The sequence below is a fragment of the Geospiza fortis genome, unplaced genomic scaffold (genome assembly GCF_000277835.1).
Source record: "Geospiza fortis unplaced genomic scaffold, GeoFor_1.0 scaffold346, whole genome shotgun sequence".
Lineage (NCBI taxonomy): Eukaryota > Metazoa > Chordata > Aves > Passeriformes > Thraupidae > Geospiza > Geospiza fortis.
In genome coordinates this window covers 3,526,047-3,542,883 of record NW_005054361.1, presented here as the reverse complement: position 1 = coordinate 3,542,883, position 16,837 = coordinate 3,526,047, and the positions used below count along the sequence as shown (strand labels likewise).

The window sequence follows — 16,837 nt, the reverse complement described above, 5'->3', positions numbered from 1 at the left end:
GTGTAGGGGCAGTAAGGAGGTGTGCCCTGACTCAGTACTTCCCCAGCCCACAAATCCCTTCTTTTGTTGAGCCAGGAAACTCTTCTGATCAGGACTCGTGTTTGATTGATACTCTCATCTTTTAATCTTTGAATAATGATTCTATTTGACTTTTTTTTCCCTGTCCCAATTTAACAGGAGCCAAAAGACAAGCAGGCACTCAGCTTACAGGGGAGCCCACCCTGGAGGCTCCAAGTGAGATTAAGTCCTCGGGCCACTGTACAGGAGGTCCTGATGTTCATGAAGAATCAAAGACTCATAGAATGCTTTGGGTTGGAAGGGCCCTTGAAGATCATCTCGTTCCATCTCCCCTGCCGTGGGTGGGGACACCTTCCACTAGATGAGGTTGCTCAAAGCACCATCCAGCCTGGCCTTGAATTCTCTCTCAATTTAAAGTTGTTACCCCTTGTCCTATGATTACATGCCTTTGTAAAATGTCTCTCTCTGGCCCTCTATCACTTCATGTGCTGCAAGGTGCTCAAAGGTCTCCTTGGAGCCTTCTCCAGACTGAACAACCCCAAATCTCTCACCCTGAATCTGTGGAAGGGGTGTTCCAGCCCTCAGATCATCTTTGTGTACCTCCTCTGGACTTGCCTCAGCAGGTCTGCATCCTTCTCATCTTGAGGGCCCAGAGCTGGATGCTGTGCTCCATGTGAGGCCTCAGAATAGTGGAGTAGAGGGAAGAATCTCCTTCCTCAGCCTGCTGGTCACACTCTTCTGATGCAGCCCAGGATGGGGTTGGCTTTCTGGGCTCTCAGCACACATTGCCAAGTCATGTTGAGCTCTTTATCAAGCAACATCTTCCTAGTCCTTCTCCTCAGGCTTGCTTTTCCATTCTCTACCCAGTCTGTGTTTGTGACCTAAGTGCAGGACCTTGCAATTCGCCTTGTACTCCATAGTGTTGGCACAAGCTCACCTCTCCAGTCTGCCAAGCTCCCTCTGGATAACAGCCTTTTCTTCCAGCATGCTGACCATACCACACAGCTTGTCAGCCAACTTGCTGAAGATACACTCAGTCCCTATGTCCATGTTGCTGACAGAGATGTTGAACAGCACTGTTTGTTGACCCCTGAGGACTTTCAAAGACTTGCCCAAGGCTTTTATATGTAGCTGAAGTGACATTCTCTCATCAGACTTGTCTTTCTGATCTCCAGCAGGACTCAAAAATTCACACACAAAAATTCAGACTTACAAGTGTTCCCATGTTAAATGTAAGAAAATATAAAATACTTTCTGGAAAAGACAGTGCTATCTCACCTTGTTATTGTGATCCTCTCACTGTTCAGTTCAGTTCATTGGAAAGACCTTAATTTCTGCTGCATTACTGATGTGCTCTAAAGAGGCACTGTGCTTTTCAGGTTCACTGAGATGTTCTGCAACTGGCTTTTCAAAACTGGCTTGAATATTCACAGTGCAGCAGCTGGTGCAAGAAGTATTGTCCTGTATAGCCCAAGGTCAATAGATGGGGGAAAATCTTCATGTTTTACAGTTTTTCGCCATGAAGTTCTGCAGTTGGTCTCAGAGAAGTGGCAGCATTTATGTTTTTCTTCCGTTGAAATGTCAGGGCTGTAGTTCTTTGTTATTCCATGCTTTATGTCAAATCTAAATTCACAGGAGGCAAATTAAAGTTGGCTCCCATGCTTTCCCCAGCATCCCTGAGCCTGGACTGGCTGGGCCATGAGAGAAAACCATTGCAGATGACACAGTCTGGGGTTTCCTTCTTTCCAGACAAGAAGCTTCTTCAGGGAGCTGATCTCACTTCAGCAGTTCACCACCCCCTCTGCCCATGGGTGCTTTCCACTGTAGATCTGGCAAAGGGAGCAGAGTCAGAGCGGTGCCAGCAGCTGAGCCGAGACAGGGAGAGCCCCAGAGGCCAGGCTGGGTCAGGGCTCAATCACTGCTCTGTGTGTGTGTCAATGACTTAAAAGTTCACAGGCTATCTAATATTTATATAGGTACACAAATAAAAGAAATTATTTGCAAATAATTTTAAGACCATTCACTGGTATCCCAGCCCACCATGACCCCAAGGGGCTGCTGTGCCCCTGTCCCGGTGTCCCTTCCTGCCCTCACCCACCCTGTGGTGACACTGATGCTGTTGGGGCTCGGCCGACATTGCCGTGCCTCCAGTGCTGTGGCAGAGACAAAGTGATGTCACAGTCACATGTAAATCCATTGTACTTCATCTTCCATCAAGTACTGTCAGAGTTTCACAGATGATTTGTCTGTTGTGTTTGGGTAAATTGGGCTGCCCACACCACAGTTCTTGAGGCTTTCCTTTTATTGCGCTATTCCCCCACTTTGTCTTTTCTTTAATATTAATATACAAAAAAATGGAGCAATGTGAAGGCTGAGGGGATGGGGCTCAAGAAGACAGCACAGGGAGTTCTCATTTAAGGGCTGATGAGTGAGTATTGAGGAAATTAAATTCAGAGACTTATTCCTCACAGACTCTGAAGCCAAGGAATTCTTAAAACCTTCTGATATGATCAGACAAAGAGATATAAGCCTTAGAGGTATATGCATTTACATTATCTGACTTTTAAAGTTGAATTTAAAGCTAACTTGGATCTTATAACCTTTGAAGAATTGTAGTGTTTTTACCAAAGATCAGAAGATGTTAAAAGGATGACAATATTTATGTAAGCAACTTAAACCTCAAAAAAAACTCAGGATGGTTTCTCCTAAGAGGGAGGAGCTAGAGGTCTGTCAGTTGAGATTGGGGAGAACACACTGAAGCCTGTCCTGATGCTCCATTTTATGATATAATTGAGCATAAGTAGCTTCAACATGAACTTGTCATGCCACAGTTTTGCTGAAATTATGTGTTCTTTGGGAACTTTGTCAAACCCATTCGTGAATATAGGGAGTTGTCAAAGCAAATGTGCTGGCTGGCTGGTTTAATGATCATTTTAGAATTTTATAACATTGGCACTTACGCAGGCTAAGATTATAAAAGTAATTAAATTATATGTTTGGATCATGTGTGGATTGCTTATGGGAATTGGGAAGCAATTTCCTCCTGCTCCTCACAAGGTTCTTAGAGCAGAAATGTAGAAACACAACAGAGAAATGCAGTTTTGAGTCAAAATTTTGGGTGTTTGCAGCTCAGCAGCTCTTTTGGGAAGAAATAGCCTTGTTAAGGAACCCAGGGCAGCATTTCTCAGCTTAGGAGATATTTATTTAATTTCGAGGATTTTGATCCTGCAGAAAGAAACTCTATTTTTCCTTCATTTTTCTTTACTTTTTTCTCCTGTTTTTTTCTTTCATGGGACAGATGGGATTTTCCCTGGATAGCCTGTTCACAGCCCTGGCTGCAGCAGAATGCCCTGGGCATTCTTTTAATCTTTTTCCACCTCAGGTGTAGTCAGAGTACTAAACTAGATGAATAAATTAGCTTCCCTGATGTGTCAAATTCTGTATTCCTAATGGCTCATTAAACAATTTCTAGCTGCCAGAATCAAGCAGTTTCCAAAACATATTGATTCTGCAAAAAGAAGTTATAGTACAGTCTGTCAGGTTGGGATTTTCCTTCTTTTTTCCTTCTCTCTGGCTGATTTCCATTTTTATTTGATGCTTTTAGATGCTGTGTGCATAGGGTTTTGGTGTTTTTTGTTGTTGTTGTTCTTTTTGCTTTAAGTATTTCCTCATGGAGTAATTATCTTGTTCAGAGTCTGAACATACATCCTAAATACAGATTATCATCTGTGTCTTACTGTTTACTCATTTTGTAAGTTTGAAGTCTGTTTGACAGACTTTGACAGTTAAATCATTAAAAAACCTAGGCAAGCATTTATTTACCTCAGTAGTTGTTCTTTAGCTGATTCTTAGCAAAAGTGCTCTGCTAATGGTTTTCACGTACTTGCTTGAAAAGTACCAGTGAGTAGAGCCCCCTCAATTTGCACTGGATGTAGAGCCTGGGTTTCAGCTTTAAAAGTGCTTGCTCTTGTTCTTTTATTGCCAGATGGACCAAAACAACTCCTCTTATTTAACCAAAATGAATAATTGAAATTTTATTCATTATTTGCTTTCAAAGATTTTTACACCGCTTTTCTGAAATCCCATACATACTTCTTATCATTATGCTTTATTTTCTTACTTCTTCTGGAATCACAGATTAAATTATAAACACCACAGTCAAATACAAAGATATTTAATCTGGTTGCTTTGATAAGCCTCGACCTGTACCTGGCTCTCACCAGAATTTTCTATGACCTTGATCAAGTCAATCATTGATCAAGCCAGAAGTCAGCACCCTTGACTGGAGAAAGACCTGAGCATTCTCCAAGGCCTACAAGACTCAACTCCCCTATTTAAAAAACAAATGTTCATCAGACAGAACTCAGCTGAAGTTCAAACTGTTATGAATAGTCATTATATAAAATTATTATGAACGTGTTTATTTATTATTATGAGAGTGTTCAGCTTTTATGATGGCCATTAGGACTGGTGAATAATACATACTATTCCCACTTGTTTGTTCTTCAAGGTCTCTGGGATGCATTTTGTATGAGATGTGCTGTATGAACCATGCATTTACTGGACAGAATTTTTTGTCTGTTGTGTTAAAAATTGTGGAAGGTGAAACACCTTCTCTTCCTGATAGATATCCAAGCAAACTGAATGCTGTGCTATGCAGGTATGTTATTTTCTTGTTTAGCAGGTTTTTCACTGAGTTTGGACAATTGCTTAATTATTGTATTTGGTTTTTAATGTTTCAGCATGTTAAGTAAGAATCCTTCATTGAGACCAGCGGCAGCAGAGATCCTAAAATCCCCTTATATTGATGAACAACTACAGGTATGTAAGAAGAAGCAGTAGCTGAACACTTTATGTATGTATTTTGCAGAAGCAAAATGGAGGCAGGGAAAATATGGTGAGAAAAAAGAATTTGATAGCTCTTGATGGAAGCATTAATCCAGGGGACTTTCAGAGCTATAGTACAAATATGACTGAGGAAAGAAGCCTTCATCACTTGATATGCTGAATGTATCCCCTCTTAAATGTTATGAGCAATAAGAAAACCAGACATTTACGCATAAAAACATGTAGATCACTTGGGCCTGAGTACATATATCTCTGAACTGTTCTTATTACTCATACTTTTAATAAAAAGCAATGTCTTTTGCTCTTTTTGCCCAGGCTTCAGTGTCTGTATTATTTGGCTTTCTGAGAAGGTGGGGAAGGAAACTGCTTGGTCAGTTTTTATATTGGGATGGTATTGGGTAGTAGCTGAAGATTGTGAATAACTTTAACATCAGGTCTTGATAGCCCTTCTTTTTTATTTCCCCACAGAAAATACAGTACAAGTTCACCAACATGATTGTGAAAGACAAGGCACTTAACTGTCAGAAAGAATCTGCTCCTATTTTTAGTGCCGTGTAAGTATTTTAAACAGTTTTATGGGCAGTAGTATATGAAATTACAGTGTTGCCAAATAATGTCATTAACTTGTGTCTGTCATCACTTATGTCAATCTCATAGTGCTTTATGTTTAGACAAATCTATTCCCTAGAAATACAAGAGCAACCACTCTGATTAAGGAGATGCATAATTAAAATTTAGGGAGTAAAAAAAGATTTGCAGATGAAATATTTTTATTATGTGACTGTGTAAATTGCACGTGCATGTGCAGTATATGTTGATGTTAATTTAGTACCAACTCGTATGTAAATGACATTTGTTCTGAAATTTCGGAGGTTTAAGCTGTCATTTTAGTTAGGTCATCATCATTTATAGTGCTGCTGTTTCTGCACCTCCTAAAAATTGTATGTGAAAGCTATGTTTCCTGAATGACACCAGACTGAAAGCATGCACACTTAAACTAATATTAAGGTAATGCCTCTGTAGGATACTGTTATTTCTGTCTTGTAACTTCAGTGAGAAATCAAGAGCAGTGATGTTTCTTGGCTCTTACAGAAGCAATGTCTTCACACATGATCTCTCTCTTAGGCATTGAATATATATTGCATTAAATAATTGCGTTAAATTACAATGCTGCAATGTTTAAGGCAAATTCCAGCATGGACGTTTTCATTTTGCCTGTGTAAATTAGCTCTGCAGTTTCATGGGCAACTCTCCCTCCCCTTTGCTCTCCATTCCTGAACTTTCTGTGCAGGTTTTGTTCTGTTGGGAGCTAGCAAGAGCAAAACCTGAAGTTTGTGATCCTGTGAGGAAGCAATGAACATCCCTGTTTCTTGTTTCCTTTAAATAATTGTCAGGATTTTAACAGCTCTCTGATATTTGTTTTGAATTATTAGGTAACAGCAAAATAAAATTGTTTTAATAAAGATTAATATAATCCAGAACTGGCAGTGCCTTTGAGGCAATAGGACTTTCACCTCTGTTTTTGTGACCTCTGCTCTTGTACAGGACCCACGGTTTTGCAGCTGTGATCACTTTGCAGATGCTGCCAATTCTGCAGCTTGCAAGCCTCCCTTCAGGACAGATGGCCATCTTCAGCTTTTCCAAACAAAGTGTAGTTTGCTGTCAGTGGTAGGAAGAAAGCAGAGTACAGACAGTTGAAATCAGCATAGTAAAACCTTTTATGCATCGTTTCACACAGTTTAACTGCTGTCAGTGTGTCTGTAGGCTCTCATCTCTACAAATTGTGTTTTGATTTTCTACTTGTCACTTATATCCTTAATATCTCTTGTTGACAGATGAGTCTCTGGTTTTTTGTGAGGCCGAAGTTTTCCATTTTGGTACAAATAGGTACCTTTGGTATAAATAGTTCATTGAACTTTGCAAGCCTTGATGTAAAAAAAAAAAAAAAACAAACATATATATTCAAGTTAATTCAATTAACTGTGAGAGGATTCTTTCCTTTTCAAATTACATATAGTTAACTACAGAGATGCTCCTTAGAGATATACTGTAAATAGTTTTGGGGCACTGAAATGTTTCCCAGATAGTATGCCATGAATATATGAATTATATCCATAATAATATATTGTATTCATATTAATATAATTATATACATATTAATTATGATATATAGTCAGTATTTAATGCTTGTTGAAACATAGATTATGAAAATCTTCAAGAAACTTTTAATTCTTGCCTTCATCTTATGAACATTATTTCAGATTCTCTATATGCACCAAAACCATTTTATCTGCTTTGGGGAAGCAGTATTGTTACTTGCAGAATATATATCCAGACTTCAAATATCCTCATGCTTCTAGAGGAGACTCATAAAACCACTTTGTATTTTTTGTAAAATATGTACTGTATTCTACACCTGATCCATTGTCATTAGCTAGAATGTATTGATTCTCATCACCTTCCAAATAGACATCATTTTCTGACAGAGCTAGCATGTGGAAAGGACATTATATAAATCCCAGAATCTGTAAGTATACTTTTTCAGAATCAAGTTTGTAGTCTCTAAGAGGAAGAGCAAGTAGTTCTAACTACAACCATCATGCTCTTATGCTACTGTTAGAAGGAAAAAAAAAAGTCCGTTTCTGTGCGGAGGTCCAGAGTTCCTATAAACCCTGAAGCAATGAATGTCAATTCATCTTGAGGTTTTAAAATTCAGGGCATCAATTAGAGAAAAAAATCCCAGGAGAAGCTTTACTGTAAGTTATCCTCACTTGTACTACAGTGTGATTTTTTTGCTCAAGTGTTTGGAATATGCAAGAAGTCATAATCTTATAATGACTCTCATTGTACTTATGAGAGCATTAGCTGTCAGTTGTCACTAGTAAGTAAAATGCCAAATAATTCCTACAATCCCAGATCTAAAGAGGTAAGCAAAATGAACTAAAAATACATGAAATATGACAGGGAGCAGAAAAGGGGAAGAGAAAAATATTAAGCATAGTGAATTCCCCACATCTGCTGTCTTGCAGCAATACTCTAGTCCCAGTGAGTGTACAAACACTTGCTGTGGTGTTATCCTCAACCATTACTACTTTATATTTATGTTTACTTTTTTCTCACCAGAAATTCTTTTTGGCATGCAAAGCAAAAGGGTTGAGTCTAGTTTCTTCTAGTAAAGGCCTCTGATGGCTTATTTTAATCTATTCTCACTCAAGTAATAAATTTTAAATACTTAAGTAAGTATAAGGCTGTACAAGTTCAGTTTCAACTTGAATGAAAAATTGCTTTTTCCCCCATGAGATTCTTTTAATTTAAATTAGAGTTTTTTACAGGAGACAAGAAATATGTCTACATTATTCATACTTGAAGAGTTAGTTCCATTCTTATGAATAATTGAAGTCTTCTTGTCTTTGTCCTTAATCTTTCATATTTCACACTAATATTCATATCTTTGCACTATTTGAAAAGCATAATGAATCTTCTCTGCTCATTTATTAAAATCCTGATTTCAAAATGATAGTCCGGAAGGACTGTTACAATTTGTATGCTTACAAACCTGGCCTCTTAGATTATCAGAAGTGAACTTATCTCCTAAGAGCATAAACAGTAATTTGAAATGAATACTTGGTATTATAAATACATGGTATAATAGATATATATTGTATAAGTGAAAGGAGACTGCCAATGCGTTTCAAACTAGGGTGTAATTTTTGTTTTAATTACTGTAGGATGTGAGATAAAAATCTGAGATTAGTATCCTTTTTCTGATAAAGGAATAATATTGCTCTCCTCGGTTGATAAATATACCTGAAATACATAAGTCAATAATTCGTGCTCAGCTTGTAGAGATGGTGTATGGAGACCATTTTATCTGTGAACTCTTATTATTGATTAGGACCAGAAATTCAAGAGGAGAACATTATAATTATATATGTCATTAAGGACACATAAATATTCTCATTTATTCCAGACAGCTTGTAACAATCAATGTAAAATGTACAAGCCATATTATGGCTCTCATTTAATGACTGCCTTTTATCTGGAATATGCCCAATAATGAAGCCTGACGGGGTAAATATTTCACTGTGCTTCAATATTTATTCTTTTAAGGAGATGAATCTGCCTTTTTCCATCCTCACCTGAAATGAATCACCCTCTTCACAAATCCAAATTTAAATATTTCAATTTAAAGAGGCATTTGCTTTCCAAACTAAAGTCTATTTAGTCTGCTATAGTTCCAGAGACTTTCTAATTATTCCATTTGAAATGTCACTGTGTTTCAATATCCAGTCAAAATACTGAATATTTACACTTTTATATGAAGATGGGCTTGCTTGCATTCAATTTCAGGCAGAAGAAAGTTCATTTGCAAACTCTACAGGAACTTTCTGTAGTTCAGAAAATGACCCCGCGGGAACGAATGCGGCTGAGGAAGTTAAATGCTGCAGATGAGAAGGCAAAGAAGTTGAAGTAAGCTGTGCCCAAACCATGCAATTTTGCCCACCCAGCAGTCTAATGGGAGAATTAGAATTGTCAAGGTAGAAATAAAAATAGTATGGGTCTTCAGCTACTCAAAGTCAATGAGGGTTTTGGGTGACAATAAATCACACTGATTATTTATGTAGAAAAAAAACTTAGAACATTAGCCCAAAACTGGTGCTTCGAGTACCATGGTTCTGGTTAAATAAGTATGTGAGAGACTTTCAAATGTGTTACAGTAGGAGGCATTTTTTAAAATGACTGTTGATGTTAAGAATTGCACACTGTGAGGAGTCAGACCTTTAGTTGCAATGCTGCTTTTGTCAATTGTTTTGGCCTCAGAGGTTTTCCAGTAGCAGTTAATAGCTCAGAGGAGAGAGATAGTCTTGTCAAAAGATCAAACGGGGATAATGGTCATGTTGTAAAGTGTTTATGATTGATCAATCATAAGTGAGGCATAATAAAATGTTTTGGAAGAGACTAGGTACAGTTTCTGATGGAATATGAGAAATAACTGGAAGGCTTTGTTTGGGATTTTTTAACAAAAACCAGAATATACTGTTTTGATGACACGTTTGAAGCAAAGAACTAAGACTTTCGTGTCCTTTTGGAAAGTATGTCTGAGGAGCACTTGTGTCTGACTGGCATACATAAATTGATTCTCATTTAAAAAAACCCTCTCCTTGAACTGAAACCACTGTATAAAAAGTATTAAATTTAACACTTCTTCTGCATGGTGCTTTCAGTAATATGGAAAGCCAATTCTTGTGGTAGTATAAAATTTGTAAATAGGAAGTCTGTCTCTTTCACTTTTTAAAAATTAATGGAAATCAGAAAATAATACTAATTGCAAGAATTGTTCTAGTTTGGTTTTCAATTTCATTGCTGTCTTGCATTTTGATGTTTTCTGATGAGATTTTCATATTTTTTCTTTCTCCCAAAACCAAAATGAAATATATTTGGTTTGTAACATGAAGGCAACATTATAATTCAGACCCTGTTCTCAGTCATGAATCTTTAAAATGGATCAACATTGAGCTCTGGATCATTATCAGCTGACTCTGGCTGAAAATGTTGGAAACAATGCAAAAATGATACCTTCTCAAACTGGAGATCTGCTTCCAGCAGTGCAAATCCAGAGATGGGTGGGAAGGGAATGTATTAATGGAAGCTGGAAATGTAGCACCTGTCCTGAGTGGCTCCACTGGGTGGGAAGGGAATGTATTAATGGAAGTTGGAAAGACTGCTTAATGTAGCACCTGTCTTGAGTGGCTCCACACAGAAACCCACAGTTACCAACTGGCCCCCAGAGGAAGAGCTCATAGCACACAAATGTTGCATGCCTGTCTACAGCTGAAAGGTTCCTGCACTACCTGGTGGAATAAAGCCAAATGTATTTAGGACCTTTGGAAGAACTAGAAAAGACTGTGACTAATAATTTACTATTTCTTGATTATGTTATGCAAGTTGTGAAGGTAAAATATAATAGGGTTTGGAAATAAGGTCTGAAATCTTTTTTGGTGTTCATTAAAACCTGAGTAGATGCCATGAATATTTGGCAACATGAAAATCTCAGAACGGAATTTGTTTTCCCATGTCTGCTTTTAGAAGATCCCTTTGTGCATGCCCTTATATCACATTCTAAATGCAAGTGTTCTGTATTTACAGGCAGCTGGCAGAAGAAAAATACCAAGAAAATATCAAAAGAATACAAGAATTCAGGTCCCGTAATTTTCAGCAGCTGAATGTCAATATCCTACATGTAAGTTATGGCTCTTGTTTTGAAGGTCTCATTTTTGTGCACCCAGTGTATAGCACTTTTCTGTTTCCCACATGGTTTCTTTAGCACTAGAGGCACAGGCCTGTTGTGAGACTAATAACTGGGAAGTGCATCAAAATCTGAACTGCTTAGCTGAACCAGTTGATCTGTGATGAGGCAAAGTACATTCAGTTATTCAGATATGGTTCAACAAGGTCTCTATTCATTACATAGTTTTATTTTTTTCTGTTATCTTTTCTTAATTTGCCCTTAAATCTGAATCTGCTCTCTGAAATGCTTTTACTGACTGTATGACATTGGAGTTCAAAATACATTTCTTTTCAAGATGTTTAGTTGTAATCCTTTAAACATTTTATATTTGGTGTGGCTGAGGGGTTTTTTCATTTGGCTAAGCATATTAACACTTCAACTGGCTTTCTAGTAAGAATGAAGCCTTGGAATGACTCCCAGAATAAGTTGTCCTTTGCTTTTAAGCAATCTGCAACAGAAGATGAGGCAGTTCAATTCTAGCACCACATCCTATTGTAGAAAGAAAAGGGTTAGTTTGGAAATAGTTGGTGAATGCATCACAGAAAAATTTTTTTGTGTGCTTTATAGTCTATCTTTTCTTTTGCATGTCCTCTGGTTTCTGTTTTCCATTGTGTCTAAAGAAAAAAATATAATAAACCTGCTTCTTATGGCTGAGTCACTACTAATCATTTACAAAAATGTTAGGATTTTATTTTAGTATTTGCCTAATACATGTCCCAGGAATTGTGTAGATCGGGGCAACCATTGTGTTGTGATTGTGCTGAAAGCTCTATTCCTGTTTCTCCATGCTCTTTCATCATTTGACTTAGGAATCTGCTGAGCAGACTTCAAAACACCTCGTTCCTTCCCAGCCAGCCACTATGGGCAACTATGTGTCCACAGGACAGGATGAACCAAGAGGGAACGAGACAAGTGAACTCGGCACGTCTGAACTTACAGACCATGGTAAGAATTCAAAATCTGATGTTAAAATGAAAATTCCTGTCAAGAAAGATTTGTCCCTTGTAGTTCATATGCAGTGGGGAACCTGCAGCTTAAAAAGTGGTCAGATTTGTAAAGTTGTCAAAAAACGGTGAAGAGAGAAGGAAATTAATCTGGGTGAATGTATGTACAGCAGATGTATAGCAAGGTTACATGGCAGGAGGTCTGTGCTCCCAAAGTTTGAGTGACCTGTGAGCAGAAATAGAGGTGAATGTACTTCCTCCAAAGGAGAAGCAGAATTAGGAGGAAATAGCTTAAACCTTCCACATATGAAATTATTGGCATTAGAAAAGAATTTCCTAACTCATCTTTCTAGTAAAAAAGGAATACAAGAATTCAAAGTGTTTGCACCTTTGGTGCACTTTGATGTCCTTTTCTTTATCTTTAACAATGAGAGAAGCAGATGGAAACTCCTTAAACTCTGCTTATCTATATTATCCACAAATACTTAGCTATTGTCTAAAGACTATGAAGTACTATATAACATGTTTTTCTGTTATAGACAAAAAATAGCCAAGCTTTTTGAAAAGCATCAGACTGTGGAAATCTTGTGGTCAATGAGGAGAATATTTTTAGGATGACATTTATATGATTTTGTCTACGATGTTCTGGAGTAATGTCTTACTCATATGTTTAAAAATCATTGTGTGAGCACTATTATGGTGAAAGGTTTTTAATCAGATTAAAATCTTGCAAATATGCATCAATATACTTTAAAGTAGGAAGACTACTTTAATAGCACTGCCTTTTAGTGTTGGTTTATGTGCATCTGTGAAAGTATAGGTCATTAAATTAATGGCATCAGAATCAGTTGGCTTGTGGTGGAGGTGTTTTGGGGTTTTTTAATTGCAAATGGCTATTTTTTTCTTTCAATGTACCCTTATTTGTGTCTGTGTGGTTGGCTTACTGTTTCACAGCGTGAGGAGAGATGACCTGTGTAGGAGAGAACCCAGCTTCTAGAAATACATCCTGGGGGGAGGGTGGGGAAACGTGCAAAGGGAAGACTGAGAGAAAGCAGTGAATGTGGGTGAGAGCTGGGCTGGGAGAAACACACAAAGACTCCTAAATAGAAACAGAACAACATGCTTGGAAGGAAAGAAACTGATTTTTCTGCCTTCAGAGGTCATTGAGCTTTTAAACTATAATGAAAGGAATGAGATGCATTTGTATCTGTGATGCAAAAGCTGGGTCAGCCCATTGTACAAAACTGAATGCATGTTTAATTGCTTGTGCCAGAGTCTCTGACAGAGGAGTGGTGGGTTCATGACAAAAAAGAGTTATGGATGAGCAAGAGAAATTACATGGTTTCTTTTCTTTGCTTTCTGAATACCTTGTTATTCCTGAAGCTGATGTCAAAGCTTGTTCTTATTCTATTCAGTATTCATGCTCTTCTTTTCTTTAAGCATTTCAGTGCAGCCATGCATATCCTACATGTCTAATTATTAAGTTATTAATTGCACCTTTGCATTTGAAAATGTAGAAACTGTTCCAGGTATTGATTTTCCAACAGAATTTGGTTCTTGATCAATGGCTATACAAGAATAAAAGAAAAAAAAACTTATAGGAAGGCTATAAAATAGTTTAGCAAGTTGTCTTACGTGTTAATTAATCTTGCTGACCCTTATTACATTAGCAGAAGAAGTTAGTCTCTGAAAACCAGACTAACAAGCTCCCTAGTACAACTAATCACTCAGAATGTTTGGAAAGAAGAGAAAAGGCAGGAGCAACTTTTAAATTACCAGGGCAGACCTAAAGAAATTCTCTCAAGAAAAGCTGATGAGGAAAAGCTAGGGATAGTACCTGAGACCCAGCAGGTGAGGAGGAAAGTTCAGAGTATCTGTGGCTCATAGCCTGCAGTCCTTCTAAAATCTGCAACATGAGCTGAAGAGAAGAGCAGGGTCTGGATTATTGAAAGATCAAGCTGTTAAAGGATTAAGGAAAGAAATAGAGAATAAAACACTTTGCACTTCTCTTTCAGGGAAAATTATCGAAACCATTATGAATCACAGTTGTATGTCATTGTGGAAGGTGTCAAATACAAAGCTTAAGGTTTAGCTTTAGTGAGTAGTTTTGAATACTGTGGCATCTTGAGTCAGATTTAGTAGTGGTAGTTACACTTAACTGAAAGTTGGGAAAAACAAGGCAGTGTAGTTAGATAAACAAACCCCACTATGGCAGTTTGGGGTTTTGGACTTCACAGTGGACAAAATTTAGCAGTGGCAAAAGCATTCAACTGCTATAGACTTCCCTGGGAAGTTTAAGCTTCTCTCCATGCTTGTTTTATGTAACCAGCAATGATATTCTGAACATTTTTTATTCTAACTCTTAGCCTTGTACACTTGAGAGACATTTGAAAGAATTCTTTGAAATCCTCTACAGCTGATCAATTTGTTAGTCTTCAAGCACATTTATTTTCTGGAATATGAAAGATATGAGTGGTTTTGATGTGGAGATGAACTCATTGAACTACAGGAAAGCTTCCTTAATGCTGTTTACAACTGGTACAAGTTCTTGAGAATCCTTATAAGAAGTTATCAGATTCTTATTTGAAAAGGGAAATGTTTCAGACAATGTAAATATTGTTTCTTTAGCATTTTTAAGATGCATTGCCTTATTGGCTTGCAGCTTAACTACGTCTCTCTTCCTGTGTATAAACCTCTATAAACTTCTATACCGTTCATATGTTTTAATACTGGTCACTTTTAGCATACCTGGACCTTCCATCCTTATTCTTTCCTTAAGATGCTTCCTAGTTCTCACCTCAGAATATATAATAGATTATTTTGGTTTTTTAATGCCCTAAGTTTTGAACTCACAACTTTGTTCTTTGGATTTCTTCATTTTCCATTATTCCACTTCTCAGGGTCATCTAGTGTTTGTTCTTATATTATCCTGGTTCTGGGACTTGGTCTCTCCAGCTGGCATGCATACTAGAACAAAGGATTCTTTTGGTTTGGCTATTACTTTTCTCCACACTGCAGATTTTCAGAGGTGGGCAGGGTAACATTACTTGTAATAGTGAAGATTTAAAAATGCCCTTTAAATTTCTATTTCTCTGAAGGTACTACAATAAGTTTCTGAACAGTTTTGCATCTTTAATCATACTATCTAAAGTAAACAAATATTCTCCTTATATGTAAAAAGACAGACAATGGAGTGGCTAAGAAAGACCTAGAAAAAATTACTTCTGTGATTACTGTTAGCTATATATAGCCATATACTGTTAGCCAAGTAAATAACTGAAGCATGTTGATTGTATCATTGGAACAGTAGATGTTTTTACTGTATTGTTTCAGCTAGTTAGACCACTAATGTGTTCCTTAGAAGACTAAACCTTTGTAAATAGAAGAAAATGAAAAGTATTTTTGCTCATTTGCAAGTCTTTTATCTAATAGTTTTAATCTGCCTTGAGTTTTTAGATTGGTTAATTTGAAAATAAAACTTAAATTATATTTTGTTAATGAGATATTTATGGAAAGATATTTTATAGTTGTGTTTAATATTAGTTGAAAAATGTTGATATCTCTGTCTTATGTGTCCAGGAGTTTATGGAGCTGTCATACGAATCATTTAACTCTATGGCAGACAGTGCAGTTAAAAATATATTACCAGGAACAATTTTGGGTTACTGTAAATATCTTTGTGTCTCTTCCATCTTCAGTTTCTCCAAGTACATGCAAGAGACAAAGGAGCTGAAATAAAATTTGTATAGAGATAGTACACAGAAACACTGAGCCACTGTCAGTGTTGAATTAAAATATTTGTGTGTTGAACATATATATATATTTATACATCTGTACACTTCTTTTGTTTTCAATGAGCAGTGTAAAATGGAATAGCTAATGATTAGCATTAGGAATAGCTAATGATTAATAACTGAATTCCCTTTATATTTTGATTTGGATGTTTTGTTTTCTGCTTCATTTCTCCAGTTCATTTTATTGATTAATTCTTTCTGAATGTTAAAAAGCATATTTTGCAAGTCATGGCAATGATGCAGAAACAAGCAATGCAAAATGTGTCAGGATGAACTTGTATCTATGTTTCCTGTTCTTGCTGAGGGTTACCTACAAAGTAAATTATTAATCTTCTCTTGTTATCATAAAAAAAAAATAGCCACCTAGCAATAAAATGCTTGACATCACCCATCTACCCCCACCCACACACTTCCCTGTCTCTTAACCAATTTTTTTATAGAAGCTGTCTCCATTTGGACTAGGACAGATAGGTCAATGTGTATTTTTCTGGAGATTACTGCATTTTCAGTGCATGTACTTATCTTTCAATAGTGGGTTTGTGAAAATACTGGTGAGGCAAATTATATTGTAGTGCTGGCAACCAGAGGTCAGTTCATTTAATAGAAAAAAACCCAACAAAGCTGTGAAAAAGAACTCTGCATATTAAACTGCTCATTTCCATTAACGATAATGACTGCAGCTGGAATAAAATCATGCATTTTATAAAACATAAGCAAAATATTATCAACAAGATAATAGGACCATCCATGACCTGCAACCCTGCCTGGTTGTTATGGATGAATATGGTCAGTGTCTTCCTCTGCCAGTTAGAACAGGGCAGTTCCAGCTGGGCAGGTTCATCACATGTTTAATGTTTAATGGTGTGACCTCCTTCTAGAACCATCACAAAAATAATGCATTGCTTCCTAATATAGCATTATAATCCTTCTTCATCTTCTAGTGT

At 37.0% G+C, this 16,837-nt stretch overlaps 1 protein-coding gene across 1 annotated transcript in view; it reads left to right on the top strand.

Annotated features, from left to right (window-relative positions):
* NEK11 (NIMA related kinase 11) overlaps positions 1-16,837 on the top strand; it is an 82,615-nt gene that overhangs the window by 29,526 nt on the left and 36,252 nt on the right. The window contains exons 7-12 of the mRNA XM_005423981.3: positions 4,529-4,678; positions 4,761-4,839; positions 5,335-5,420; positions 9,217-9,336; positions 11,014-11,107; positions 11,965-12,100. Of these exons, the coding sequence (XP_005424038.1) occupies positions 4,529-4,678; positions 4,761-4,839; positions 5,335-5,420; positions 9,217-9,336; positions 11,014-11,107; positions 11,965-12,100 (665 nt within the window). The remainder of the gene's footprint in view (positions 1-4,528; positions 4,679-4,760; positions 4,840-5,334; positions 5,421-9,216; positions 9,337-11,013; positions 11,108-11,964; positions 12,101-16,837) is intronic.